The sequence below is a fragment of the Eptesicus fuscus genome, chromosome 4 (assembly GCF_027574615.1).
Source record: "Eptesicus fuscus isolate TK198812 chromosome 4, DD_ASM_mEF_20220401, whole genome shotgun sequence".
Classification (NCBI taxonomy): domain Eukaryota; kingdom Metazoa; phylum Chordata; class Mammalia; order Chiroptera; family Vespertilionidae; genus Eptesicus; species Eptesicus fuscus.
In genome coordinates this window covers 45081707-45109392 of record NC_072476.1, presented here as the reverse complement: position 1 = coordinate 45109392, position 27686 = coordinate 45081707, and the positions used below count along the sequence as shown (strand labels likewise).

Below are 27686 nucleotides of genomic sequence, written 5' to 3'. Positions count from 1 at the left end.
TAATGCAGATATCCTGCTTATGCTTCACATCACTCCATCCTAAGTATCTCTCCCAACACCAGGAATAGTCTGCTCACTCCCATCTCCAAACCTCTGCTGTTAATTTTTCCTGTAATATGCTCTTATCTTTTTTAACTTCTTGTCCTTCAAATTTCCCCAAGAAGTTTAGCTGCTCAAAGAGGCCTCCTTAGTTATAGCGTATCAATTTGCCATGTTGAGAAAGCCTGGTAAATAAATGTATAACTCACTGGGGTAGGTATTCATATTGCATCCACTATTAAAATATTATGCATGCCCTAACCGGTTTGGCTCAGTGGATAGAGCGTCAGCCTGTGGACTCGGGGGTCCCGGGTTCGATTCTGGTCAAGGGCATGTACCTTGGTTGTGGGCACATACCCAGTAGGGAGTATGCAGGAGGCAGCTGATCGATGTTTCTCTCTCATCGATGTTTCTGACTCTCCCTTCCTCTCTGTAAAAAATCAATAAAATATATATATTTTTTAAAAATTATGCAATACCTTATCCTATATAATCCTATATAATAAAGAGCTAATATGCAAATGGTCATCACACCCTCATGCTGTCTCGCCGCCACAGCTCAGACACTCAACACTGGGGAGAGAGGAAAGGGACCAGCCAGGCTACGGCCTGGGAGAGGAACAAGCCACCCACCCCGCGGTCCCGGGTGCCAGAGGCTGCGCCTGCAGCCCAAGAGTGGGACAAGCTACCTGCCCCATGGTCCTAGGTGCCAGTGCCTGTGGCCCAGGAGAGGGACAAGCTGACCGCCCAACAGGCCCAGGTGCCTGCAACTGCAGCCCAGGCAAAACTGCCCACCTACCATCCCCTGCAGCTGCAGCTGGCCCGGGCAAAGCCAGCCCAGGCCCTGGGTGCCTGCGGCCGGCCAGAGGAGGGAATCCTGGGTCCTGGGTGTGGGGTGAGGCAGAGGCGGTTAGGGGTGATCAGGCAGGCAGGCAGGCAGGCAGGCAGGCAGGCAGGCAGGCAGGCGAGCTGTTAGGAGCCAGAGGTCCTGGATCAGGCCAGCAGGGGAGCAGTTAGGGGCGATCAGGAAGGCAGGCAGAGGTGGTTAGGGGTGATCAGGCAGACAGGCAGGCAAGCCATTAGGAGCCAGCAGTCCTGGATTGCGAGAGGCAGTCGGACATCCCCTGAGGGGTCCCGGATTGGAGAGGGTGCAGGCCAGGCTGAGAGACCCCCACACCCCGTGCATGAATTTCATGCACTGGACCTCTAGTAATAGTATAATGTCACTGCTTCAGAAATAGGTTTTCTTACCTAAACTGTCGATATTCCTAAAGTACCCAGATCCTATATTTCCTGTATATCCCAGATAGCAGTTAGCACACTGTTAAAGCTGAGATAGATTGTTATATTTTTAATACTTGATATCACAAAAAGTGATTCAAACTTAGCCTCTGAAGATACAGAAGTTTAAAAAGTAAAATCTTAAGATCTCCTTAATTGAGGGCATCTAGTTAATAATCTAACAACGTAAGTATATCAAACCACAACTTTCATGCCCTGGAAACCCTAAGAAAATATTCTAAATTATAGTATTACTTAGAAGTTTAGAAAACAGAGGCTTAAAAAAAAACCCCACAAATTTTAAAGCAACCATAATTTTTATTTCATGTCTCCAAGTCTCTTTTACATAGTATGCTTTGATAAAGTTATAATCAGTACATATACAACTTTTGCATGCTTTTCTCCTACATCTTGTTCTTTTTTTTCATGTTATGTTACTACATGAACTACAAAGTTACTACTTAATAATTCTTAATATCTTTATGATGAAAGTTCAAATAAGGAGGCATGTCATAATTTACATAAACACTTCCCTGTTAATGGACATCGAATTTATATTAACACCTTCCTGTTAATGGACATCTACACTGTTTCAGAATTTTCACTATTACAATTAGTGCCTAAAAACTGTAAGGACAGATAACAGACCAGTGACTGCCAGGGCGTGTGTATTGGAAGAGGGATTGATTACAAAAGGGCATGAAGGAACCTTTTGTTCTAACTTTATTTTAGTGGTAGTTAAATTACAGGATATAATTGTCAGAAGTTACAGAACTGTATACTAAAAAGGATGGATTTATTTGTATATAAATTATACTTCAATAAATACATGACAAAAAAATTAATGCCTACAGAATCACAAATGTGTGATAGCTTAACACACATCTTTAATTCATTTTCAAAGGAATTATAAAATATTTCAAAAGTTCCAATTTTATAGTATTCTTTCTAGCACTGGAATCAATCTTTGAATTTTAATTTATATTACCTTTATAACTAGTTATATAGAACATTTTCCATGTCTGTTCACAAACTTCATTTTCTTTTATGATATGTCTAATTTATGTTCGTTTCTGGGATTAGTAAATGATAACAAATTATCTATTATATTTACTGTATACAGATATATCTCAGAGATATTGCAGGTTTGGTTCCAGGCCACTGCAATAAAGCTAATATCACAATAAAGCAGGTCACACGATTTATTTTTTTGTTTCCTGTGCATATAAAAGTTATGATACACTATACTATAGTTTATTGTGTGCAATAGTGTTGTCTATAAAAACAATGTATATACCTTAACTTAAAAATATATCTTGCTAAAAAATACTAACCATCATCTGAGCCGTCAGCAAGTCGTATTCATTTGGCTGGAAGAGGGCCTTGACTTGATGTTGATGGCTTCTGACAGATTAGGATGGTAGGTGCTGAAGGTTGGGGTGACTGGCAATTTCTTAAAATAAGGCAAAAGGCATTGACTTCTCTCTAACTATGAAAGTCCTAGATGGCATCTTCTTCCAATATAAGGCTGTTTTGTCTAAAATGAAAATCTGTTGTTTAATGTAGCGACCTTCATCATCTTAGCTAGGTCTTCTAGAAAACTTGCTGCAGCTTCTACATCAGCCCTTTATGTTATGGAGACAGCTTCTTTCCTTAAACCTTACGAACCAATATGTGCTAGCTTCAAACTTTTCTTTGCAGCTTCCTCACCTCTCTCTCTCTTTCTCTTCATTAAAGAAAGTTAGGTCGTTGCTCTGGATTAGGCTTTGGCTTATGGGAGCATTGTGGCCAGTCTGATCTTCTATCCAAGCCACTAAAATGTTCTTCCTATCCGCATTTAAGGCTGTTTTACTTAATATTTGTGTTCACTGGAGTAGAACTTTTAATTTCCTTCAAGAACTTTTCCTTTGCATTCACAACTTGGCTAAATGGCACAAGAAGTCTCACTTTCAACTTATCTCAGCTTTTGACATGCCTTCTAGCTTTTGATTTAAAGTGAGGGATCTGTGATTGTTCCTTTCACTTGAACACTTAGAGGCCATTAGTGGGTTATTAACTGATCTAATTTCAATATTGTTGAGTCTCAGGGAACAAGGGAGGCCCAGGAGAAGGAGAGATGGGGGAACAGTCAGTTGGTGGAGTAGTCAGAACACAAACAACATTTATATATTAAGTTCATTATCATATTGGCATGATTCATGGCACCCAAAAAGAATTATAATAGTAATATCAAAAATCAATGATCACAGATCACCATAACAAATATAATAAAGTCTGATATATTAGGTAATTATCAAAATGTGACACAGAGACACAAAGTGAGCAAATGCTTTTGGAAAGATGGCACCAACAGACTTGCTTGATGCAGGGTTGACATAAACCTTCAATTTGTAAAAAAAACATCTGCAAAGCGCAACAAAATGAAATGCAATACAATGAGATATGGCTGTATAGTTTGCTCTATCAGCTGTTTCATTAAAGTGTTAGATATGCTATATAAACATTTATAAATATCTCAATTTGGGTAAGATTACTTACCAGAATAAGAATTCAGTCCATTTCTAAGCCATTCCCAAAGAGTAAACAGAATTTATCTTTTTAATGAAACAAAATTGTCCTCATAAGGCAATAAAATATTTAACAAATACAAAATGTTTGTTATAATTTTAATTACTTTTTCTAAGCAATATCAATTCAACAGATTCCACTGTCTGTAAAGTCTTCACATAGTTCAAAACAACACAAACACAAAACTTGAACTAAGTCACATAAAGTTGTTTTTCTCAAACTTCAGTGTACAAACACCAGAGGATCACAGTAAAATGCAGATCTGAGTCAGCTGATCTAGAGGTAGCTCCAAGTGGTGCCTATGCTGCTGGCCTTTGCTAAGTGAGCAGCAAGGAAACAGAGAATGAATCTTATGTTTTTGTTTGCTATACAGCAGGTCCTCAAATAACATTGTTTCATTCGTCATCATTTAATTATAACATTGATGAGATGTCCTAGGAACTTAACTCTTGTTTGTAAAAATTAGCCCAAGGTAAAACCGGCTTCATTATACATCCTTTTGTTTAAAGTTACTATCGATGGCATTAAGTGAGGACTTACTATATCTATTTGTCATATAGCTAACATATCTAATAGCGCTATCAAGTGATCCTTTATAATGAGAGGAATATGCTAATTATCCATTATGCCATGAGGCGTAACAACCGGATATCGGATCTGCAGGAGGGTGGGGCAGCAAACTACAAGTGGGCAAGCTATGAGGTGGGGCAGGAGAGCTACAGGAGGGCAGCAGAGACCTACTGGCACACGGATTAATGTGCAGGGCTACTAGCCCTATCTAATAAAAGAGTAATATGCAAATTGACTGTACCTCCACTACACCCACAAGTCACGCCCACCAGCCAATCAGGAGTGAGTATGAAAATTAACCCAACCAAGATGGCTGTGGCCACAGAGCAGCAGGAGGCTTGCATTTCCCCGGCAATGGAGGAAGCCAAGCTTCTCGCACACCCTGGCCTGCCCTGGCCTCCGCTCAAAGATATAACAAAGTTTCAATTATAGAAGATAAATAAATCCCAGATACCAGGGCCTCCACTTGGGTCGCTGGGGGGCGTGGCCAGCCTGCAAACCACCACAGGCCCCTCACCCAGGCCACCCCACGCCCCAAGGGAACCCCCACCCTGATCTGGGACACCCTTCAGGGCAAACCAGCCGGCCCCCACCCGTGCACCAGGTCTCTATCCTATCTAATAATATAGTAATATGCAAATTAACTGTCACTCCAACACACAAGATGGCTGCCACAAGATGGCCAGGAGGGGAGGGCAGTTGGGAGGGACCAGGTCTGCAAGGGAGGGCAGTTGGGGGCAATCAAGTCTGCAGGGGAGGGCAGTTAGGGGTGACCAGGCCGGCAGAGGAGGGAAGTTGGGGTGACCGGGCCTGCAGGGAAGGGCAGTTCGGGGGGGGGACCCAGGCCTGCAGGGGAGAGTAGTTAGGGGCAATCAGGCTGGCAGGGGAGCAGTTAGGCATCAATCAGGCTGGCAGAGAGTGGTTAGGGGGTGATCAGGCTGGCAGGCAGAAGCGGTTAGGGGCAATCAGGAAGGCAGGCAGGCTAGCAGTTAGGAGCCAGCAGTTCTGGATTGTGAGAGGGATGTCCAACTGCCCGTTTAGGCCCGATCCTACTGGGATCCCAGATTGGAGAGGGTGCAGGCTGGGCTGAGAGACACCCCGCCCTCCCCCCACCCCCCGTGCACAAATTTTGTGCACTGGGCCTCTAGTATAAATATAAGTTTAAAAGGAGAGATAGGTCACGGCCCTGTTTTACACCATACAGAAACAAAACTTCACTATTCTTCTTTACTCTAAATTTAAATACAATAGGTCCTCAGGTTACATCGGAGATCTGTTCCTACGGCGCAATGTAAGGCTAAGGCAATTTTCGCCGTAAGTTGGAACCCACCTACATAAGCACCTACGTTACTCACATGGAGCACATACACAGCAGTAATGAAATAAAACAGTAAAAAAAAATTTAAAAGAAAGATAATTCCTAACCTTTACTTGTGGTAAATAAATAATAAAAAACATAAAGCACATATGTACATACGTTGAAATGATGGAACTTTTTTTTTTATAAATAAATGGGAGATGGCAACGTAACCACGAAACGACGTACATCGAGTCTGACATAACCTGAGGACGGCCTGTACTTACATGTCATAGCAGACATAGGGTATTGTACAACTAGATTACACAGTTTTAGATTACTAGTATTGTACAACTAGATTACACAGCTGATCCACAGAAAAGTTCCTGTTTATCTAGTAAAGAGTATCAGTAAACCCTAAAGTCTATTCCTAACAATTGTCTTGTTTAAACCAAATCTAAGTAAATGACCTACAGTCGAATATTTTTAAATTAGTTTGTAAAGTATAATCCAAATTGCTGCAAAAAACACCTGCAATTCTATCCCTATCTATGCTAGAAAAATGAAAACATAAATCCTTAGAACTTCTACACCTTCAAAAGAATGAAAATCCACAAAATGTTGAAAAAATTTTAAAGTTATATATGTTACAAAACTTATGTTCAGAATATATAAATTACTCTTACAACTCAGTAATAAAAAGATACAGAACCCAATTTAAAACAGTGCAAAAGATATGTACACACTTCCCAAAGAAGATATACAAATGGACAATAAGCATATGAAAAGATGCTCAGTCATTAGCTATTGGAGAAATAAAAATCAAAACCACAATGAGATACAACTTCTCACCCACTAAGATGGTTATCTTAAAAAGAAGGGGAATAACAAATGTTAGTAAGGGTATGGAAAAAGTGGATCCCTCCTACATTGCTAATAGGAATGTAAAATGGTGTAGCTACTTTGGAAAACAGCTTGACAGTTCCTCAAAAGATTAAACAGAGAGTTACCATGTGACCCTGCAATTCTATCCCTACCTATGCTAGAAAAATGAAAACATAAATCCTTAGAACTTCTACATGAATATTCATAACAGCATTATTCCTAATAGCCAAAAAGTAGAAACAACCCAAATGTCCATCAACTGATGAATGAATGTGATATATCTATACAGTGGATTCAACAATAAAAAGAAATAAAGTACTGACATGCTACAAAATAAATGAGCCTTGAAAACATTATGCTAAATAAAAGAAGCAAGTCACAAAAGAACCATATTATGATTCCATTTATATGAAATGGCCAGGACAGATAAATTGATAGAGACAGAAATATTACTGGTTGTCTAAAACTAGTCTATTTGGGGATGAGGGAGGAGGGGGGAATGGCAGTGAATAATAATGGATATTGCGATTTTTTGCGGGGCTGTAGGTGGGGGTGAAAAGGTGACTGTGGTGATGGTTGCACAATTCTGTGAACATACTAAAAACCACTGATTTATATACTTTAAGTCAGTGAATGGTATGTGAAAGCTGTTTTAAAGTCAAAGTACCTGTGTTTTTGGTAAGTTTTGACTTATAAAAGTAGCAATTAAAGTGTCTTTTATTGTAACGGATTTGTCTGGAAATGCCCAAATCTGTTACAATAGGACCTCTTTAGCCTACTGTGTTTAGCATCATTCTTCTTCAACTTTGTAGCTGGGACTACGCTTCCATAAAAGGACTACTTGTAAAGATGGGGAAAAGGGTAAGCAGTTCAACTAGGGATGAAAAATTGCCTTAGAAATGGCTCCTGGAAGTAGAATTTTCAAGGCTAAGCACATCCGAGCTAAGGAATCAGGACCAAAACAACTAATAGCGTAATTTGATAAAAATTACACAATGAAACTTGATAAAAGCATCAACATTACAGTTCTGACTTCATTAAAATTTCCTTTCTGGTCTCAATAGTTCGCTCTATTCAACTTTAGCTCTTCCCAAAGGGAGAGAAAAAAGAGAAAGAGATGTTTCAGTCAGATTTGCATTGTTGTGACTTCTTTACTTGGGCCTTTCCCCACCACTTCCACCTCCATCTTCCAACACATAGATTCCTGATGTCTCAATAGCATAAATCTCTAGAATACCAAGGGCTTCCAGAACTTTGTTTTAATCAAATTTAATTCATCAATCTTGAAAAATGTGATTCAGATGAACTCCATGAGAGGACCACATGTACCCAAAAGTCATTAAGTAAAATTTAATCTCTGCCTTCAATTCCTGGTGCTGCCTACAGCTCTTGAAATAGCAGTAGTGCGAAGGATCTATTCATTTCAATTCAACTTCAATTCTGTGAGAATTCACATTTCAAAATCCAATCTCCACTATTTTCCTACTGAACTCAATTTACACACCATCTACAGCTTAGCTTTCCAATTAGGATAACAAGTTCCCTAAGGATATAGGGAAGTGTGCAAGGAGATACAAGAGGGAAAAGAATGAACATGGAACTATATATATATACATATATATGTACACACACATACACACACACAGACACATATAAAGCAATATATATATGTGTAATATCTTTCCTTTTTTTAAAATTTTCTTGACTGAAATACATCTATACCCTGAAATGCCTATACTATGGGAGAGAAATAATGTATTGCCTGGGTTTTGCTTTAAATTACTTCAGAAAACAAAAGGAGAGGAGAAATACACATTTTTTAAAACTTTGGCAGATGTGGATAATCGTTGAAGCAAGGTGGTAAGTATATAGTGATTCAATGTATTCTTCTTTATACCTACATATAAATTAGAAAGTTGCAATAAAATAAAAACACTGCAATAACTAGCTCTCTACAAACCCTTACAAGCTAGCTACACTTAACATGAGCCTATGTGGATTTCTCCCTTTTCTAAACTCTATAGACTTCCACCTGTACCACCCATTTTTCACAATTGTCGTCAATTTTTCACTTATGTATTTATTTCCATATTGGAAGGACTACAAAACACAGTCCTTGCTATCAAGTAACTTATAATCTTTCTTCTATTAAATCCAAGACATTCATTCAATGTCTAAATACTGTAGTATCTGGCCCATTTCCTAAATACTTACCATGGGCCAGATACTCTTTCTAATGCATAGATACAAACACCAGGCATCTAACCTCAAAGAGCTAAGTAGAATGTAGTTCGATGGGTTTCTCTAAAAAATCTCAGTTATTCCTCTGCTGAAAACTTTCACTAGCTTAACATTGCATAAAGAATAAAATCAAACACCTTTACCTAGAAGTCAATATCCTTTATAATTTAGCCCTTTGGTCCAAACAGAACACCTACCTTCCAATTCCTGGGCGTTCCAAACATATTTCTCAATGTGTCTTTCCTTATGCCATTTCCTCAGTATTAAGAACTATATCAAATCTCTTCTGCAGATCTGAACCACAACAATCCTTTCAAGGCCAAGTTCAACTTCTCCATGAAGTCTAGGTAAGTATACTTTTATAAAATTCTACAGCATAGATTTATAGCATTCCTTTAGCAATTAACAAATGTGATTTCCCGTATCTTCTCATAGCCTCCACATCGTCCAACACAATGTCTTGCCTACAGAAAATGCACAGTAATTATCTTATTACCAATTTACTAATTACCTTGGGTGTCTAAAATGACTGACCCATGCATGAGGATGGTGTGTCCTCTAGGGCCAGCCTCCCAATTCCAACTCAGAGCTGTTCCATTGGTCTGTAGTACTCAATCACTTTCAGCTGCTCATTTACCAGTTAAATTTTGGTATAAAAGCAGAATTGAAGGGCTTTAAGTAATTTTACAATAGATCTGCAAAGTCCCATTCTTAGTTTAAAAAAATAATAATGAAGAACAAAAGAGCCCAGCTGGCGTGGCTTGGTGGTTGAGCATTGACCTATGAACTAGGAGGTCAGGGTTCAATTCCCAGTCAGGTCACATGCCAGGTTGCGGGCTTGAATCCCCCGTGTGGGATGTGCAGGAGACAGCCAATCAATGATTCTCTCTCTCATCATTGGTATTTCTATCTCTCTCTCCCTCTCCCTTCTTCCCTGAAATCAATAAAAACATATTAAAAAAAAAGAAAAGCCAAAAATGACTATAACGGGCTGAGATCAATGTGACAGCTCAAAGATTGGCCTGTATAATCGCTTCTGATTTAGGGTCTATAGTTTTAAATAGCAAACAACTCTCCTGTCTCAAAAATCAACTGTGCTAAACTGGAGAAGTTTCTCTAAATATGTCAAAGTTTTTTTTCCCCCTCTCTGAATACCAAGGGAAAAGGAGGAACCCACTGTCCACTAAGGGAATGAGTTGTTTAGGGATAAAGTATTTCCAAAAAAAGAAAGCACTGCTGTTGCACTTACCATATTGTGGTTTAAGTATCTGCTTAACCTGTCTCTCCCATCAAACCATAAGCTCCTCAAGGGCAGGGAATCAAACACTGGATAGCTTGTCTTACTCATCTTTATATGTCCTAAGTCTAACAGCCTGGCACACTGAGGGACTCAATAAATGCTTTCTCAATTAATGAATATATTCCACCTTAGTTTAAAATATGCTCAAAATGCCAACAGCCTGTTAAAAAGTAATGGATAGAGGTTAAATAATATATTCAAATGCCACTGCATGTTAAAAAGTACCATATTTTGCCCTGACTGGTTTGGCTCAGTGGATAGAGCGTCGGCCTGCGGACTGGAAGGTCCCAGGTTCGATTCCAGTCAAGGGCATGTACCTTGGTTGCGGGCACATCCCCAGTAGGAGGTGTGCAGGAGGCAGCTGATCGATGTTTCTCTCTCATCGATGTTTCTGGCTCTCTATCCCTCTCCCTTCCTCTCTGTAAGAAGATCAATAAAATAAATAAATAAAAAGTACCATATTTTCCGGCTTATAAGACGACTTTTTAACCCAGGAAAATCTTCTCAAAAGTCTGGGGTCGTCTTATACACCGGGTGTCATCTTATAGGGCAGGTATATCCTAAACTCTATATTTTAACTGGAAAAGTTGGGGATCGTCTTATACGCCCAGTTGTCTTATACTGCGGAAAATAGGGTAATCCTATCTAATAAAAGAGTAATATGCAAATTGACCGTACCTCTGCTACACCCACAAAGCCACAACCACCAACCAATCAGGAGCAAGTATGCAAATTAACCCAACCAAGATGGCTGCGGCCACAGGGAGAGCAGGAGGCTTGGGTTTCCCCAGCAATGGAGGAAGCCAAGCTTTCCACCTGCCCTTGGCCTCCGCTTAAGGCTACAAAGTTTCAATTATAGAAGATAAATAAATCCCAACAAAAATGGCAGCAGCCACGGAGCTGGAAAGAGCAGGAGGCTTGAGTTGCCCCCGGTGATGGAGAAAGCCAAGTTTCCGCAGCCCTGGCCTGCCTTGGCCTCCGCTCAAGGCTACAAAGTTTCAATTATAGAAGATAAATAAATCCCACATACCAGGGCCTCCGCTTGGGTTGTTGGAGGGCGTGGCCAGCTTGCAAACCACCATAGGCCCCTCACCCAGGCCACCCCACGCCCCAAGGGAACCCCCACCCTGATCCGGGACACCCTTCAGGGCAAACCAGCTGGCCCCCACAAGTGCACCAGGCCTCTATCCTATTTAATAAAATAATATGCAAATAGACCATCACTCCAACACACAAGATGGCTGCCCCCCATGTGGACACAAGATGGCCAGCAAGGGAAGGCAGTTGGGAGGGACCAGGTCTGCAAGGGAGGGCAGTTGTGGGTGATCAGGCCAGCAGGGGAGGGCAGTTGGGTGCGATCAAGCCTGCAGGGGAGGGCAGTTAGGGGTGACCAGGCCGGCAGAGGAGGGAAGTTGGGGGCAACCGGGCCTGCAGGGAAGGGCAGTTGGGGGGGACCCAGGCCTGCAGGGGAGGGTAGTTAGGGACAAACAGGCTGGCAGGGGAGCAGTTAGGCATCAATCAGGCTAGCAGGGGAGTGGTTAGGGGGTGATCAGGCTGGCAGGCAGAAGCGGTTAGGGGCAATCAGGAAGGCAGACAGGTGAGCAGTTGGGAGCCAGCAGTCCTGGATTGTGAGAGGGATCCCAGATTGGAGAGGGTGCAGGCTGGGCTGAGGGACAACACCCCCCCCCCCTTCGTGCACGAATTTTGTGCACCGGGCCTCTAGTGGAATATAAATGTCACATACATTTTATATTTAAGCTGACTAAGCATAATCTATTGGCATTTTCTTTCTTCAAAATCATTTCCAACAGTTGACATATAAAATTTCCTAAGAGCCCTGGCTGGTGTGGCTCAGTTGGTTGAGCGTCATCCCATGAACCCAGAGGTCGCTGGTTCGATTCCTGGTCAGGGCACATGCCCAGGTTTCGAGTTCCATCCCCAGTACAGGGCTTGCAGGAGGCAGCCCATGGATATGTCTCTCTCATTGATGTCTTTTTCTCTCTTTCTTCCTCTCTCTCTCCATTTTATCCCTGGTCTTATCGTTGTTTTCCATTTTCTAGATGGGATTAAAAATGTGGGGGGAAAATTCTTCTTGATGCTCTATCGGATCTTTCTCCAGTGTTCCTGCCTCAATTTCAACTGATCCCTGCTTTTTTATTAACCTTTAACCCATAAAAAAAATTTGAAGAGCCAATGAGAGTGATCATCAAAGAATGGAAGTTTCAGAATCAGAGTAAGAGAGGGTGCAATGTACTTTAATCTGCCCCACAATCATTAAAAATCATTGTTGAAATTAAAATGCACCATGAAAAGGTAGAGTACCACACACAGAGCAATATATACTATAGATAAGGTGTCCCCAAAGTATGTATACATATTTTAACAGCTGACAGCTCAATTGATGTTTCTTTTTCATGTTTAACCCATTGGAATGAATAATTATTCAAAGTATATATACTTTTTTGGGACACCCTGTATATATAAAATACACATATATGTATGTGTATATTTGTATGCATATAAAATTAGGCTACGTGTATTTTTTAGAGACATAAATATATGATACTGACACTGGGGGAAAAATGACTATAGACTAAGCAGACCATTGGCCAAAAGAGGAAGGATACACACAGCTATATGATAGTGATTAAAAAGGAATATTCTTCTAAAATAGCAAAGGTAATCAAGTTAAATACTGTTCAGAGTTTATTAAGGAAAATGCTCACAATAGCTGCGCGGGCTGAGCTACTTACAATATAGTTCTCTCAACTACTATATTTCTAGGAGTATATAAAGCAGCTTTGAAAAACACAAGGGAAATAGTACCAGTACTCATCTCTCCAATGATATATAAGAGTTTAAAACATACCCCAATTTTACTTAAATATATGAACTTACCAACAATCTGTCCATCATTAGGCTGATAAATAAAAAACCCAAAACAAAGAAACAAAAAATCCAACAAGCCTAAACAAGCAGCCACACCTTTTAAACCTCTTTTAGTTATGATTTCAAAGCATTCCTAGTATTAACATGGTCTCTAAGCAGCAATTTGTCCTATTAGAAATGTGTTCTTTAAAAAATGATTATTGTTTAAAAAATAAAAGTCATGCTGTCCTCTGACCTAACAACCTATCTCAAAGACAACTGGGAACAGTTGAAAACATTTATAAGAAAGAATGCTTACAGAAACATGTGCATCATACTGAAAAGCTAGAAGCAACATAAAACTCCACTAGAAGAGTATGCAGCTATTGAAATTAAAGAGCTATAATTAACTGTATTAAAGATAACATCTAGTAAGCTAAAAACAGGCTATAGAAGAGGACATAAAATAAAATTGCATAATATATCTATTCACAAAATTCAGAAACATCTTTGGAAGGATTACCTCTAAATGTCTGGATTTTGTGATATTTTTACATTTCCTCAGGGAAGAACGTTTTCAGAAAAATCACAATAAGTCTGACTCACTTTTACAACAAACCTTTTTTTAAAAGATGATACTAACTTTAATAAATATATCCAGTAACTATGTGCCCCATAACTGTGTAGTTTAGTGTCTGAAAAGCAATCAGACACTATTCTGTGATAAATGCACATATACTGATTCAGCAATTCCACATGTATTTACAATACAGCTACTTTCACACAAATGTGCAACACTTTTGTTCAAGAATATTCACAGCAGCATTGTTTTTATTGGATGTGACAGAACTGTCCATCAATAGAGAATAGATAAATAAATTATATACAATGAAGTACTGTGTAGCTATGAATCAGACTGAGGTAGCTATGTGTGTTGGAGATGAATGACATCCAAGATAAATTAGAATTTTTTTTTTAAACATTATGCATCAACCAACAGAGGAAAGGTGAGATTGATAGAGGCATATTCTTGTATTTGCATAGACTATCTCTAGGACACACACACACACACACAAACTGTAAATAGTGGTTACGGGTGGGTTGGAGGTCTAGAAATCAGGGGTGATACGACTTAATTTTCACTATAAACACTGTAAACCAATTTGTGCTGTTTGAATATTTTTTTTTACCATGTATGTATGCTACTTTCAAGTTTTAATAGTTTTTTAAATTAGACACTGAATTATTTTGCTGCTGTATAAATCGATGTTTAAGAAAAATAGGTCTTCAGGTATAAAAATTGTAGTATCAGAACAGTTGTTCTTTAAGAATTTTAAAAAATTCTAAACTATCATTTGCTGTTTTAAGTTTACTACAATCACTGGAAATTATACTCCATTGTAAACCTTAACTTTTGTGGACAAAGGTTATTTACCTTGTTGCTAGCCAACAAATCCACATTTGTTTAACCTAATCCTTGTTTTGCTCTCAGTATTGTTAGTAGTTTCAAAAAATCTGTTTTCTTTCTTGCTATATTTAATACATATTCTTTATTTAAAAAACAAAACAAAAAACTGGCCACACAATAAATAGGGAATAAGGGAACAGATTTTTCTCCTTTTCTATTGATACTTGTCCTTCCAGGTCAGTTTGGCCTAGCCTTCCCTGACAGAATAACAAAAGAAATGCCGACCTAAGATAAACAAGATGACTCACTAAATATAGTTTTTACTCCAAGAGTGTTCTTCAAAAATTAAAGCTAAGAAAAACATAATACATTGAAGTATATTCTGAAGAAGATGAAATACAAGCTAATGGCTCCAACTGCCACTAACATGCTCTGTAACTTGGAAGAACACATTCTCCAGCAATTAGAAGTTATTCCAAAAAGAGACAGAAAATGCTGCTTAACATAGTAACAGAGGTCTTTCTATCACACTTGTTCAAGGTTATCAAATATCAGAGAAACATCAACAAGGTTATGCTGGAAGGGATACCTAATCAAAACAAGTCAGTGTTGACTTACTCAACACCACTGCTTATAATTATGTACCAAACTTCCAGAAAATAAGTGGTAAACAAAAATTCAAATGAAAAAGCGAAACTCACCTTTAACACTTTTTCTATTAACATCTGCTCCCTTTTCAAGTAAATACTGAGCAATCTCTTTGTGTCCTTTGTAACAGGAAATCATTAAGCAGGTATGCCCGTGCCGGTTTGACACTTCCAAATCAGCTTTGTGTTCTACAAGGTACTTCACTATTTCCAAATGGCCATCGAAACAGGCAGCTCTTAGAGGAGTTGAATTGGTTAAAGTCGTGTTGTTCACAGATGCTCCATGATTTAACAAAGACTGAACCACCTTCAGGTGTCCTGCTGCAGAAGCGGCCCACAAAGGGGGAGCCCCCTCGATGGTTTCACCATCAAAATTGACCGAGCCCCCGACTTCTATGGAGGCACTGCACTGCTCTAGGAGGAATTCCACCATGTCGAGGTGCCCGTACCTGGCCGCCATCAAGAGTGGCGTGGCCCCGTTCGTCTTCTCGGAGATCAAGGAGGAAATCTCCTCTTTGGATTTGCTTGCCAACAACTTGGTGAGGAGCCGGAGTTTGCCATCGCGAGCTGCGTTAAATACTGCTGTCTTTAGATCCATTTATGTCCAGGTGAGAGGCTGTGCTTTATTTACCCTTCAGTGCGAAGCTCCAGGTTAACTCTCTCGACACAAGCACGAGTTACAGGAAACCAAAGTTCACTTTGTGATCACAGAACTCCAGGACGGATGTAAAAAAAACACGTAGAGTCTGTTCTGTCCTGTGGCCTTCCCAACATCTGACAACCAGAGCACCAAACTGGAGAAAGAGAAAAAAGAAAAAAAAGTAGTAGTTTTGAATTTTTCATCGGTAAAAGCAAAAACACTGTTTTGGTTTTTCACAATTTCTACTCCTGTGGGGAGGAAAAGTCATATTTTAGGGGCTACCACGCCACCAACGCCCCCTCCTCCCCCCAACCCTCGCCGCCCAAAAGGTGAGAAAGAACACAAAAAGGTACACACACCCCCGACTGGTTTGGTGGGAGGCGGACTCTTCTCTGTATGTGGTAAATTTAAACACTAACAGGCTCCTCACTAGCCAAGCGTCCTTCCAGGTCCGTGCTGCACACGCCCGGGGAGAGCACAGCCCGTGCGGCGCGGGTCCAGCGCGGAGCCTCGCCCCCGTCCGCAGAGGAGAGCCGGCCAAGGGCGCGAGGCTGGGAGGCCTCGTGGTGGCCAGAACGGGTTTCGCGGGGGGAACAAAACAATCAGACACCACAAGCCACCGCCGGCCACCGCCAAGCCCTCCCCCGAAAGGCTCTCTCGCCTTGACAACTACTCGAGAGGCGCTCAGGAAATCCGGCTGCTTTTTAGCTAACTTCGCCCGCCCCCGTCTGATCCCCCGCCCCCAAGGGATCGCAGGTCCCCCAACCTCAGGCGCCCCTTCACCTCACGGAACCTTCACCTCCACCTTTTCCCGAGACGGGCAGCCCCTCCCCCAGGTCCTCCTCCATGGACCACGACCCCCTCCCGGCGGGCGGACCAGCCGGGGGGGCCCTCCAGCCCGCCGCCACCTTCACAGCTGCCCGGGACGCCCTCCTTCCCCTTCCCGCCCAGGCCTCCCCGCGGGCGCCTCGGGCCGCGGCAGGGCCGCCGCCGCCGCCGCCACTACCTGCCCGTAGCGCGTCCTTCCAGCCGCCGCCGCCGGCCGCTCGGGCTCCAGCCGCCCCCTTCAAATGGAAACCGTTGTCCCCGCCGCCGCCTGCGCCGCCCAGCTCCGCCTGCGGCCGCTCAGTTCCTCCATGCCCCGCGCCCCACAGGAATGAGTGCGGCCGCGCCGCTCGCCCCGCCCCGCCCCGCCGAGCCGCCTCCCGCCCTCCCTGTCTGCGCGGGCTGCAGCGGCTGCAGCGACTGCCGCGGCGGATGGTGTAATGGGCTGCGGGCCTGGGGCCGGACGAGCCTGAGCACTATTCCACATCACTGACGCGGCAGCCGCGCCATTGGGCCGGGGGAGGGCGGCGGCCGCCGGAGCAACCGCCTAGGGGCGGAGCAGCCGGCCAGGGCGGGCCGGCGCGGAGGGGCGTGGCCACGAGCCGGCGGAGGACGCGCCTGCGTGCGGAGCGCGGGCGGGCGGGGGAGGGGCACGGGAGGGGGCGGAGGCACCTGCGTGCCACGAGGGGGCGGGGCCACCGGTGCCGCGGCGGCCGGAGGTCAGTGGGAGGGCTGCGGTCACCTGGCGGGCTCCTCCGGTCTTCAGCTCTCTGGGCGCTTGTTTCGGGGAACCTTTGGGTCCCACTGCCATGAACCCCAGAGGGGTAGTGACCATTATTGCTCTCTCACACACAGTAAACTCTCTCGGACTAGCCTGTTCTCGCCTTCCTCTGGTGGGCCCAAGAATAGACCAATCCGATCTCAAAAAAGAAACAAAACAAAACAAAAAAAACCCACAAGAAACAAATTTGAGAAAAAGATTAGTTTTGCAGGCTGCTAAACATGACTACTTTTTCCTAAAGTACGGATTTTAAAAAATATAAAGGCCATGAGGAATGCTAAAACTTAAGAGCAGTACAAGTTAGCAAGGTCGAGTTCTTGAACTCTGAACCACCAGGAAATGAAAGAAAGCTAAAAAATTAACATGAACGAGATTATCACTTCATACAGCAGGAAATAAACCTCTGCAATTCGTCACATCAAGGCATGGGATGTATTAAATTCGATTGAAGAAGAGGTTAAATATATTTGGGAAATAACATCCTTAATGAATCACGATGAGAAATTAGTTTTTGAAAAAAAGGATCTTCAATTTCTTGAACACTTTATTTTGGGGAATTTAAGCTCACACATGGTTTCTTAGTACCAATGGAAGAAAGAGAATATTAGATTTGACAGATTACCTGACCCCCCCCCCCCAGCATCATAAAGTTTATTATTATTTTGAGTCATGCAACATTGAAGACATTTTACAAAAAATCACTTCATTTTTGCATATTCACTTGTAGTATTGTCCAGAATTTTATGTAGTTTGCATAATTGAAATTATAATTTTCTTACAACTATATATTTTGTTTATATCCCTTACCATCCTCTAAAGATTTCTTATCTTTTTAGTGGTCTTAATTGTGAATCCTGAGAGAAAAGAAAAAAAAAGACACCTAACTAATAAGGGCTCCTGGTGGCTAACTGGGCTCAAATTTTTAAAAACAGACCCTAGTAGCCATTTCTGCACAGGGGCCTCTGACACAAACAAGGAGTAGCCTGCACTGAACTACCTGCCTCTATGCTGAACTGCCTACCTGTACTATATTTCTGCCATCTGAGACAGCCTATAAAGGAGTTCCTGGAATCCTATTTCAAACAATAGGCTTGATGATTTCCCCATCCAGTCAAAACTGTGAAGCTCTGACCAATTAGAGCGGCTCTATTCTAACCAATCAGGACAGTGCCTTTTGGACCAATCAAACTGTGAGGATTTGGAGTCTTCATTTGCATGAGGCAGGCCAATCAGGGACCAGGGAGGGGACTCCTGTTTATATAAACCTTCTCCCCTGTGGCTGGGAGAGCTACTTTCTTTTCCACTGAAGACTGACGGAGCTGAGACACCCACATATGTGGCCCCGCTAACTAGCTCAGTTGATTAGGGCATCAGTATAATGGAATCCCCTCTCCCATCAGGGCACATATAAGAATCAACGAACGAATATATAAATAAGGGTAACAACAATCTGTGTCTCTCTCTTTCTCTCAAATCAATTTTTTTTAAAAAATAAAAACACCCACAGATGTCTCTCCAGTGCCACACAAAGCAGACCTGCCCTGAGCAGAACAGAGCAAATAGTCCAGGAGCAGTGCAGATCTGTCTAGCTGGAGAGAGGCCTGGCCCCAGAGTTGTTGTTCTACAGCTGTGCTGTTTCCCAGCACTTTGTCCTGAATAAAGTTTCCTTCTTTTCACCACACCCCCAATCTGGTGTTGAATTGGTGCCAACAACCATAGACCGACATAATCATTTTTAAGTGGGTCATATTTCCCTTAGGCAGTCAGTATATGGGCTCAACATAAGTACCCCAATATTGAAGGTAAGGTTACTATCACTGACAAGAAAATATAGAACAAATATAAAAGATGAGATTAGCCATCTATAAAAATGAAACAACCAACAGGACTGGCTGTTTGATGCCTAGTGTACAGGTCTCAGTTCTATACTCCCAAGGTATAGACACTAGTGCACAGTGTCTCCAACAGAGGCCTAATCTGAGATGACCTGTCTCTCATCAAATTCAATAAAATGGTGTAAAAATTTACATCAGTGGTCTTTAAACTGATATGTTGAGGGGATTTTGAAGGGGTAGGTGCACACTTAGTTTCTGAATCTTCAACTTGCATTGGTATGTAATACTAGAGGCCCGGTGCACGGGTTCTTGCACCGGTGGAGTCCCTCAGCCTTGCTTTGAGGTACCCTCACAGGCTCAGACAGGGCAAATGACTCAGACCTGTGGATGCAGTGACACAGGGCTCTCTCTCAAGAGTAGACTGGCTATTTGTCTTGGTTCCTTGCCATGGTTCCTCGTTTTGTCTGCCATCCCTGAGCACTAACTAGAATGGGTCATTCAGAGGCTCCCTCTGCCCCCTGCCCCCTCTTCCAGTCCTCTAGTTTCCATGTGGTCCATCTGCAGACTTCCTAAACTTGAGTCCATGGTTCTTGTTATACCCTCCAAAATATCTGAGGCTTTCAGGAAGACTTGATCCAAGTGGAGGACGTGCAGGAGGCAGCTGATCAATGATTCACTCTCATTACTGATGTTTCTATCTCTCTCCCTCTCCCTTCCTCTCTGAAATAAAAAAAATATATATCTTAAAAAATTATTTTTAAAAATATGAAAGGAGCCTACTTTAATGAATATAAAAGTTACACAAAAATAGCATAGCAATGTGCATGCTTCCTACACTATTTAGAAATGTCTTTCTGATATAAGGAATCTTTTATTAACACGGATAATTTGTTTAGCCCAGGTGAAGTATTTTCATTGACATTAATTTATTCATCATGTCAATAGTTATTGAATCCTATTGTGTACTATGGTAAATAATAAATGAACATGAACCCTGCTTTCAAGGAATCTATAGTCTGTGGGAGAAATATAACAATAAACAGATCAGAGTCAAATCTATACTAATAAAAGGGTAATATGCAAATTGGTCAGTAATCCCTTTAACAACCGAATAGCAGGCTGCGTGGGGCAACAAGGCCAGTAGGGGGGGCAGTGAGGGGCGACCAAATGACTGAACAGCAGGCTGTGTGGTGCAACCAGGCCGGCAGGGAGGGCAGTTGGAGGCAACCAGGCCAGTAGGGAGAGCAGTTGGGGGCCACCAGGCCAGCGTGGGGGGGGGGGGCAATGAGGGGTGACCAGGCTGGTGGGGGGGCAGTTGGGGGTGACTAGGCTGGCAAGGGGGCAGTTAGGGGTGACCAGGCCAGCAGGGGGGTCAGTTGGGGGCGATCAGGCAGGCAGGCAGGATTGGGCCTAAACCAGCAGTCAGACATCCTTGCAGATTGGGCTGAGGTGACCCCCCTACCCCCTGTGCACAAATTTCGTGCACTGGGCCTCTAGTATGTATATAAACAAATGTGATAGACCAAAGGATGGAGCTTCTAACTCTCCTTGGGTAAGTCTAGGAAGGAGGTGATGGTTAAACTGGATCCTCAATGATTAGTGGGCGAAGGCCCAGGCAAAGGGCAGTGGGAGAAGGGAGGAAGCCCTATGGAGAAAGCAGAGGTTGAGCAAATACTGGAGATGACCCCTTCGCTTTTCCTCACTTACCCCCCAGGTATACTAGTAGGGTGGTACCCTAAGTGACCTTCTGAAGATCCCAAATCCCCCACTCCCCTCTCTCAAAGTGCATCATAATTCACCATTTCCCATTTCTGCAGCTCAACCAGAATTCACATTCTCTCAGTGCAGCTGCCCTCTTAAAAGGTTTCAGGAGTCTGAGTGGGTGAAAGTAATCTACTTAAAGCAAAAATACATTCCTGGAGTACCAGCCATTTTAAAAAGGAAACTTGTGAGCTCATGTGGTGGTGGGGGGGGGGGGGGGGAAGAGACTGTCAATTGGGGAAAAAGGAGATATATGTAAAACTTTAGACAATAAAATAAAAAAAAGGAAACTTGTGAGCTCAAATGAATCTTAAACTTGTAGAAGTATGCAGGGAAGAATTCTTTCAGCAGGGAAATTTCCAGATTCCCCTTGTGTATTTTGGTCTAGCCGCTCTTTTTTATATATATAAAATCTTTATTATTGAAAGTATTACATAGGTCCTCCTTTTCCTCCATTAACCTCTTCCAGCCCGCTCCCATCCTCCCGCCCCCAGGCCCTCACCACCCCATTGTCTGTGTCCACCGGTTATGCATATATGCCTACAAGTTACACCCTCCCTTGACTCTGAGGTTCAACAGTCTGTTCATGCTTCTATGACTCCGAGTCTATTTTTGATCATCAGTTTATTTGGTTCATTAGATTCCACATACGAATGAGATCATGTAATTCTCTGATTGGCTTATTTCACTCAACATAATACTTTCCAGTTCCATCCCTGCTGTTGCAAACCGTAAGAGTTCTTACTTTTTTTTGCCACATAGTATTCCATTGTGTAGATGTATCACAGCTTTTTTATCCACTCATCTGCTGATGGGCATTTAGGCTGTTTCCAAGTCTTAGCTATTGTAAATTGTGCTGATATGAAGATAGGGGTGCATATATTCTTTCTGATGAGTGTTTCAGGTTTCTTGAGGTATATTCCTAGAAGTGGGATTACTGGCTCAAATGGGAGTTCCATTTTTTATTTTTTTAGGAAACTCCATACTGTTTTCCACAGTGGCTTCACCAGTTTGCATTCCCACAGCAGTAATAGGGCTCCCTTTTCTCCACAATCTTGCCAACACTTGGCATTGGTTGATTTCTTGATGATAGACATTCTGACAGGTGTGAGGTGATATCTCATTGTCGGGGATTTTTGTTTGTTTTTTACTCTTTCTTTTTTTCTGGCTTTGTTGCTCATGCCACTTTCATGGAGGAGCAAAAAAGTTTAGTTACTTCATTTCTCTCATTGTTAATTTGATTTGCATCTCTCAGATGATTAGTGACTTTATTCTTACATATGTCTCTAGGCTTTCTCTATGTCCACTTTGGAGAATTGTCTATTTAGGTCCTTTGCCCATTTTTAATTGGATTGTTTACCTTTCTCTTGTTAATTTGTATGAGTTCCCTATATATTTTGGAGATTAACCCTTATCAGATGTATCATTAACCTCTCTTTATTGCCCTGAATAACACAAAATGAGGAGGCAGCAACTTGATCACCAATTTCAGATAATGGGATCATTCAGACAATGATCCCAGCCACGTTTTTCTCTTGACACTGTCTCCTACTTTGGTATGATTCTATCATTTTACTCATCACATTTTTACAAACTACAAATCTTGTGTCATAAAGGTATCTGTTTTTTTTTCCTCTCTTATCTCATTTCCTGAAGTTTTCAGGGCTCTAACTCTAGCTCTGTAGAAGCAATGGGTGAGAAAGACTCTGCAGAGTCTTAAGAATCAGCATCTACCTATTGGTAGCCTCCTCCCTCATATCCCAACCCAGCCCACCCAATATTGTCCAGCAATTCTAGCGTAGAAGCCCAACGTTTCTTGGAGAGATGGGGATGCATTTGGTAGCTCGGTGCAGGGAATCTGTCCTGAGGGATTTTTTATAGCTTAGGAGAGTTTCTTAGGTGTGAGACAGATGAAGGAGACCAGAGTCACCTCAGATATGAGACCGCTGTCAGCAGTACTCTCCTGTCATACATAAAGAACAGCTGGGCCCAGCCGGCGTGGCTCAGTGGTTGAGCATCAACCTAGGAACCAGGAGGTCACAGTTCGATTCCCAGTCAGGGCACATGCCCGGGTTCTGGGCTCAATCCCCAGTGGGGCATGCTGGAGGCAGCTGATCAATAACACTCTTCTCATTGATATTTTAATATATTTCTCCCTCTTCTTTCCTCTCTCTGAAATCAACAAAAATATATATATATTTTTAAAAAAGAACAGCTAGAAATGATCCTTATGTACTGATGACCTTGGCTACAGCTTCAGCCTCAGTCCTTCTTTCTGTCCATGCCCCTGACTGGCTGCCCATGCTTTTGTGGGTGTCCATCCAATCACCAAGGAATAGCTCCAACCTCACCATAACTCATTGGCCACAGCCCAGTCATCCTAATGAGTCCAGAAACCACCCAGCCTCAACATCTATCCATCTAATCTAATAATAGACAAATATGCAAATTGACCGCACCTTCGCTACACCTAAGCCACGCCCACCAGCCAAGCCACGCCCACCAACCAATCAGGACGAGTATGCAAATTGCCCCAACAAAGATGGCGGCTAATTTGCATATCAAGACAGGGTCGAAAGAAGCCAAGAGCTGCAAAGGGGAGTAAAGCTTCGAAGAAGCAAGCAAGCCAGGGGGGCGGGGGGAGGAGAAGGGAGGAGCGAAGTCAGGGCCGTAGGCGAAGGGAAACGAAGGCGGGCTGGAGGAGAAGGCGGGGCCGGCGGCAAGGGCGGAGCGGAGGCGGGGCCGGGGCTGAAGGGAAACGCGGGCAGGCTGGAGGAGAAGGCGGGGCCGGTGACAAGGGTGGGGCGGAGGCGGGGCCGGGGGCGAAGGGAAACGCGGGCGGGCTGGAGGAGAAGGCGAGGCGGGCGGCAAGGGCGGGGCGGAGGCGGGGTAGAGTGCAGCAGGAAATCCCATTGCAGGAATTTTCCTGCAACGGGAAAGCTAGTCTTATATAATGTTTATCAAATATTGCATTGCCTGATGACCACATCTCTCCCAAACTCCTTACCACCACATCTAGGCCATCATGAGTAAGCCAAACCAGGGCAGTTTCCATCCAATCACCATATAATAAAAAATCCATCTCTACTTGCTATTGCAGAATGGGCCTCCACGTTAATGTTTTTTCGAATATGGCTCACAGATCTCAAGCATAAGAACCACCTAGGTAACTTGTTTAAAATGAAGATTTCTGGGACACATCTCAGTAATGAAGATTCACTAGTTTTGATGTGAAACATGAGTCTGCATTTTTAATAAATCCTAGAAGTGATTTTTATGCTCATAAGAACCATGGTCTATAGGTCCCTGTCCTCCAACTTTCTAAAGAGAAGGTGACATCACGGGTGTGTATCCCAGCCATGTTTCCTTCAGTGACATTAGTGTTTGCTCAGTAGGACACGTTGGGTAGAAAACCCAAGACTGCTCTAGAGCTCTTTAGCCCAAGGATATGGCTTTATGGCTGATGGATCACCCTACCAATGTTGTGGGATTTGCTTATTGGGGATTTGCCAACCTGGTTGACAGTCTTATGAGTCACACCCCAAATGAGGAACCATGATGTTGAGTTTTCTGACATCGCCCAGACTGATGTGAGATGAGGCAGGCTCTTATCAGTTACAAACATATGAGACCCCACCCAAAGTCTTAGGAGCCACACTTTATTAAGAGAGTCAGATGGCTTCTAACCCAGTAGTCCATTTAGATCCCCTATTGCCACCCCACCCTGGGTCTAGGGCACTCCAACCCCCTCTCCCAGCCCTGGGGACAATGCCTCAGACACCACTCCAAAGTCCCTGTTGGCCAGGCCTAAACACTCAAATGACCTTCTTGTGCCTTACTTTCTAAAAAATTTTCTGGTGCCCAGGAAATACATGTTGCTTTCACAGCCTTCACTCCTTCTGTGTTTTCACATCGGCCTCAGTTCCAGACTCTACTTCAAAGCAAGAATGCAGCCCTGGGGTACCAGCCATTTTAAAAATGCTCTCACACAGGAGCCCCCCTCCACCTCCTGGGACACTCACCTTGAAGGCCATCTTCTTCATGCCCAGGGATGCATCATCATTGCTGATCCCATCTCTGCCAAGGTGGCCACCACACATTCCAGAGCTGTTTCAACATCTCCTTGGTGCTCACAGCTCGAGAAACCTCTTGCCATTTGTCCTCCCAGTGAAATCCATGATGTCCTACTGTGGAATTCTGTAAGGTGATTCAACTCCACCTCGTTACCTATCCTTTTGACTTCCTGAGCATCTAGTGACCATGTCCACTGATTTTGTGCCTCCCACTCCTTCTTTAGGTCCTTTCTACATGGCCCCAGTGTGTTTCACTGCTGACCCCTCTCTGAAAAGGCCAGTACTGCAGCCGAGTCACTTTCTGGTGATCCCAATTCCACTTGTTTCTGGCTTCTTTTATCTGCCACCAACTGGCAGTTTCAATATGTCCCTCATCTACTCTAGCTCTGAACTCAGCCATGATGGAGAGGACTCTTTCCTGTTGGAGCCACCAGTGAACACACCTTCAAGATCCCAATACTTCTGATTGGAAACCCCTTGCCAGTTGTTGTCTCTGTTGTGACTGAGGCTACAGTATTTCTTGGTAATAGTGGCCCCTGTCTAGCTCTTCTACTGTCATTATTCTCTGCAGTCCTTTAAAGCCTGTCCCATGCTACTAGGTAGGTCTCATGCTAAGTCTCAGCCTCTCTTCATGCCTCATCAGGCCAGAGTAGCCCACCATACTCACAATCCAATCTTGATTTAGGATCCCCAGTCAGAAGGGGATAAGACCCACATTGTCAGTTTTGTGAAGCTAAACTCTTATGGAGTGCCCCTGAGGAACTGTCTGGAGTCTTACATTGACGGTAGATTTGTGTTATAAGCATAAGGTTCTTCCCTTGAGAAATAGAGATGAAATCCTCAGGTACAGACTGGTGGATGTATCCTTGAAGCAGAATACTGCTGTGTTCAGCACAATCCTATTTAGGCTCAGTTCAATCCATTTTTCATGATTTATTTTATTTTGGCTATATCAGTGTTTTCCATACCTTTTGGACAGGCTTCAATTCCTTAGTCTAGGGCACCCAACCTAAGAATACAAAAAAAAAAAAAAAAAAAATCCCTCATCTTCTAGGCCTCTATTCAAAGTAACCCTCTTGGTCATTTGTAGAGGACAGGCATATTTCATGCATCCATTCATTTACTGATGCATTCAATCACACATTCTTTCAACACGTTTTCTGCTGACTCTGCTCTGCCCAGTGAGGAGGCCTGGGAATACAGGGTGTGTGAGCAAGGTCATGCTGAACATGTCCTCCTGCAGCATCTGAAGCATCTCACCTGGGCTGGGCAGTGGGGTAGGGACTGGGGCTTTCCAGAGGCAGTGATAATTATGCAGAAGTCCGCACAGATGAAGAGGTGATATGAAGAAAGTTCTAGGCAGAGGGAAAGACTCAGAGGCAAGAGAATGCCTGGCAGCTAAAGAACTGAAGTTCCATATGGTTGAGAAATAACTTGCAATGGGAAGTGGTGAGAAATAAAGGCAAAGTTTTGAAGGAGTCAGGTCATGGAGTATCTTAGGATGCCATGTAAAATAACTGAACTTGATGTCATACAGCTTTCCTCAGGTGGAATTCAAACTTGAGCCAATGGGGCAGGGCCAGGTGTGGCATAAAGGGTGCCAAGTAAAAACCAACTTCTGCTTTTACAGATAGAAAACTGGACATGATGCTGGAAACTAGCTCAGTCACTGGCTCCCTAGCCAAGGGGCTTTCCTGAGGACAAGTCTTTACCTAGATCTCCAGGTCGGCCTTCTGGATCAGTGAGTAAAAAAAGCAATACATCCATGTTCCATCTCCCTCTCAACAACAGCAAAACAAACAAACAGCAGCACACACCCAAACTCTAATGCAGTGCATCTATTCAGTAGGCTCTGGCACTAGAATCCCATATTTTTCCTGCCGAGAAGAGCCCTACCTGTTAAAGTTCTGTCTCATCTGCCCTCAGAATAAACAATAATATCCAGAGTGTTTGTTTTATTTTAAGTAAAACCATCAACCTGGGTCCCTTAGCTCCAAAAATATAACTCATGTCTGAGTCTGAGTCTATTTCTATGTCAGGTACCTAGCTGGACCTTGGGCAGGAAGACTTAGCCTCTGCCCTACTTCGCAGACCAAACCGGACTCAGGCAGGCAAATCCAAACGTCCTTACTCATCAGAACAACAAGAGCTCCCGACCTTGAGGAAAGGATGTGTCAGCTGAGACCTGAAGGAGCTGGGGAAGTTGTAGCCAGGCACTGAGGAGGGAGATGAGGTTCCAGGCATGTGGAATATCCCATGTGAAATCCTGAAGGGAAAGAGGGGCATGGCGATTCAGAGGTCGCATCTGAGGGTTCTAGTGCCGATCAAGGGTTTCCTAATCAGTACTTGCTGCTGCTGACAATAACAGTGAGCATTTATTTAGTGTTTCTGTGTGTAAGGAGCTGTGCATAAAAAGCTTTAGGATTGTTACTGTATCAAATTTTCCTAACAAACACTGTTAAGTACTATTACACAGATGGGGAAGTCAAGGGGTCAAAGGTTGAGTAACTTGAGCAAAATCACATGGTTCGTCAGTGACAGGTGGAATTGGTATCTAGACAATCTGACTCTAGAACTTAATCTCCTAACCATTGTGCTTCACAGCCTCCCCACCACATTTCCTCTGTAAGGGGTGTTTGCTTTCCAGGCTGCCACCACCCTAAGTCC

The 27686-nt window shown here is 43.1% G+C and overlaps 1 protein-coding gene across 4 annotated transcripts in view; it reads right to left on the bottom strand.

Annotated features, from left to right (window-relative positions):
- FEM1C (fem-1 homolog C) overlaps positions 1–27686 on the bottom strand; it is a 74530-nt gene that overhangs the window by 13583 nt on the left and 33261 nt on the right. The window contains exons 1-2 of one of the 4 annotated variants that reach the window (XM_054714992.1): positions 17312–17326; positions 15159–15898 (exon numbers count right to left, since the gene is read on the bottom strand). In XM_054714992.1, the coding sequence (XP_054570967.1) occupies positions 15159–15702 (544 nt within the window). In that variant the 5' untranslated portion in view covers positions 15703–15898; positions 17312–17326. Of the gene's footprint in view, positions 1–15158; positions 15899–16103; positions 16435–16750; positions 16906–17311; positions 17327–27686 lie in introns of those variants that run through there. The other 3 variants (XM_008144460.3, XM_054714991.1, XM_054714990.1) reach the window with 3 other exon arrangements.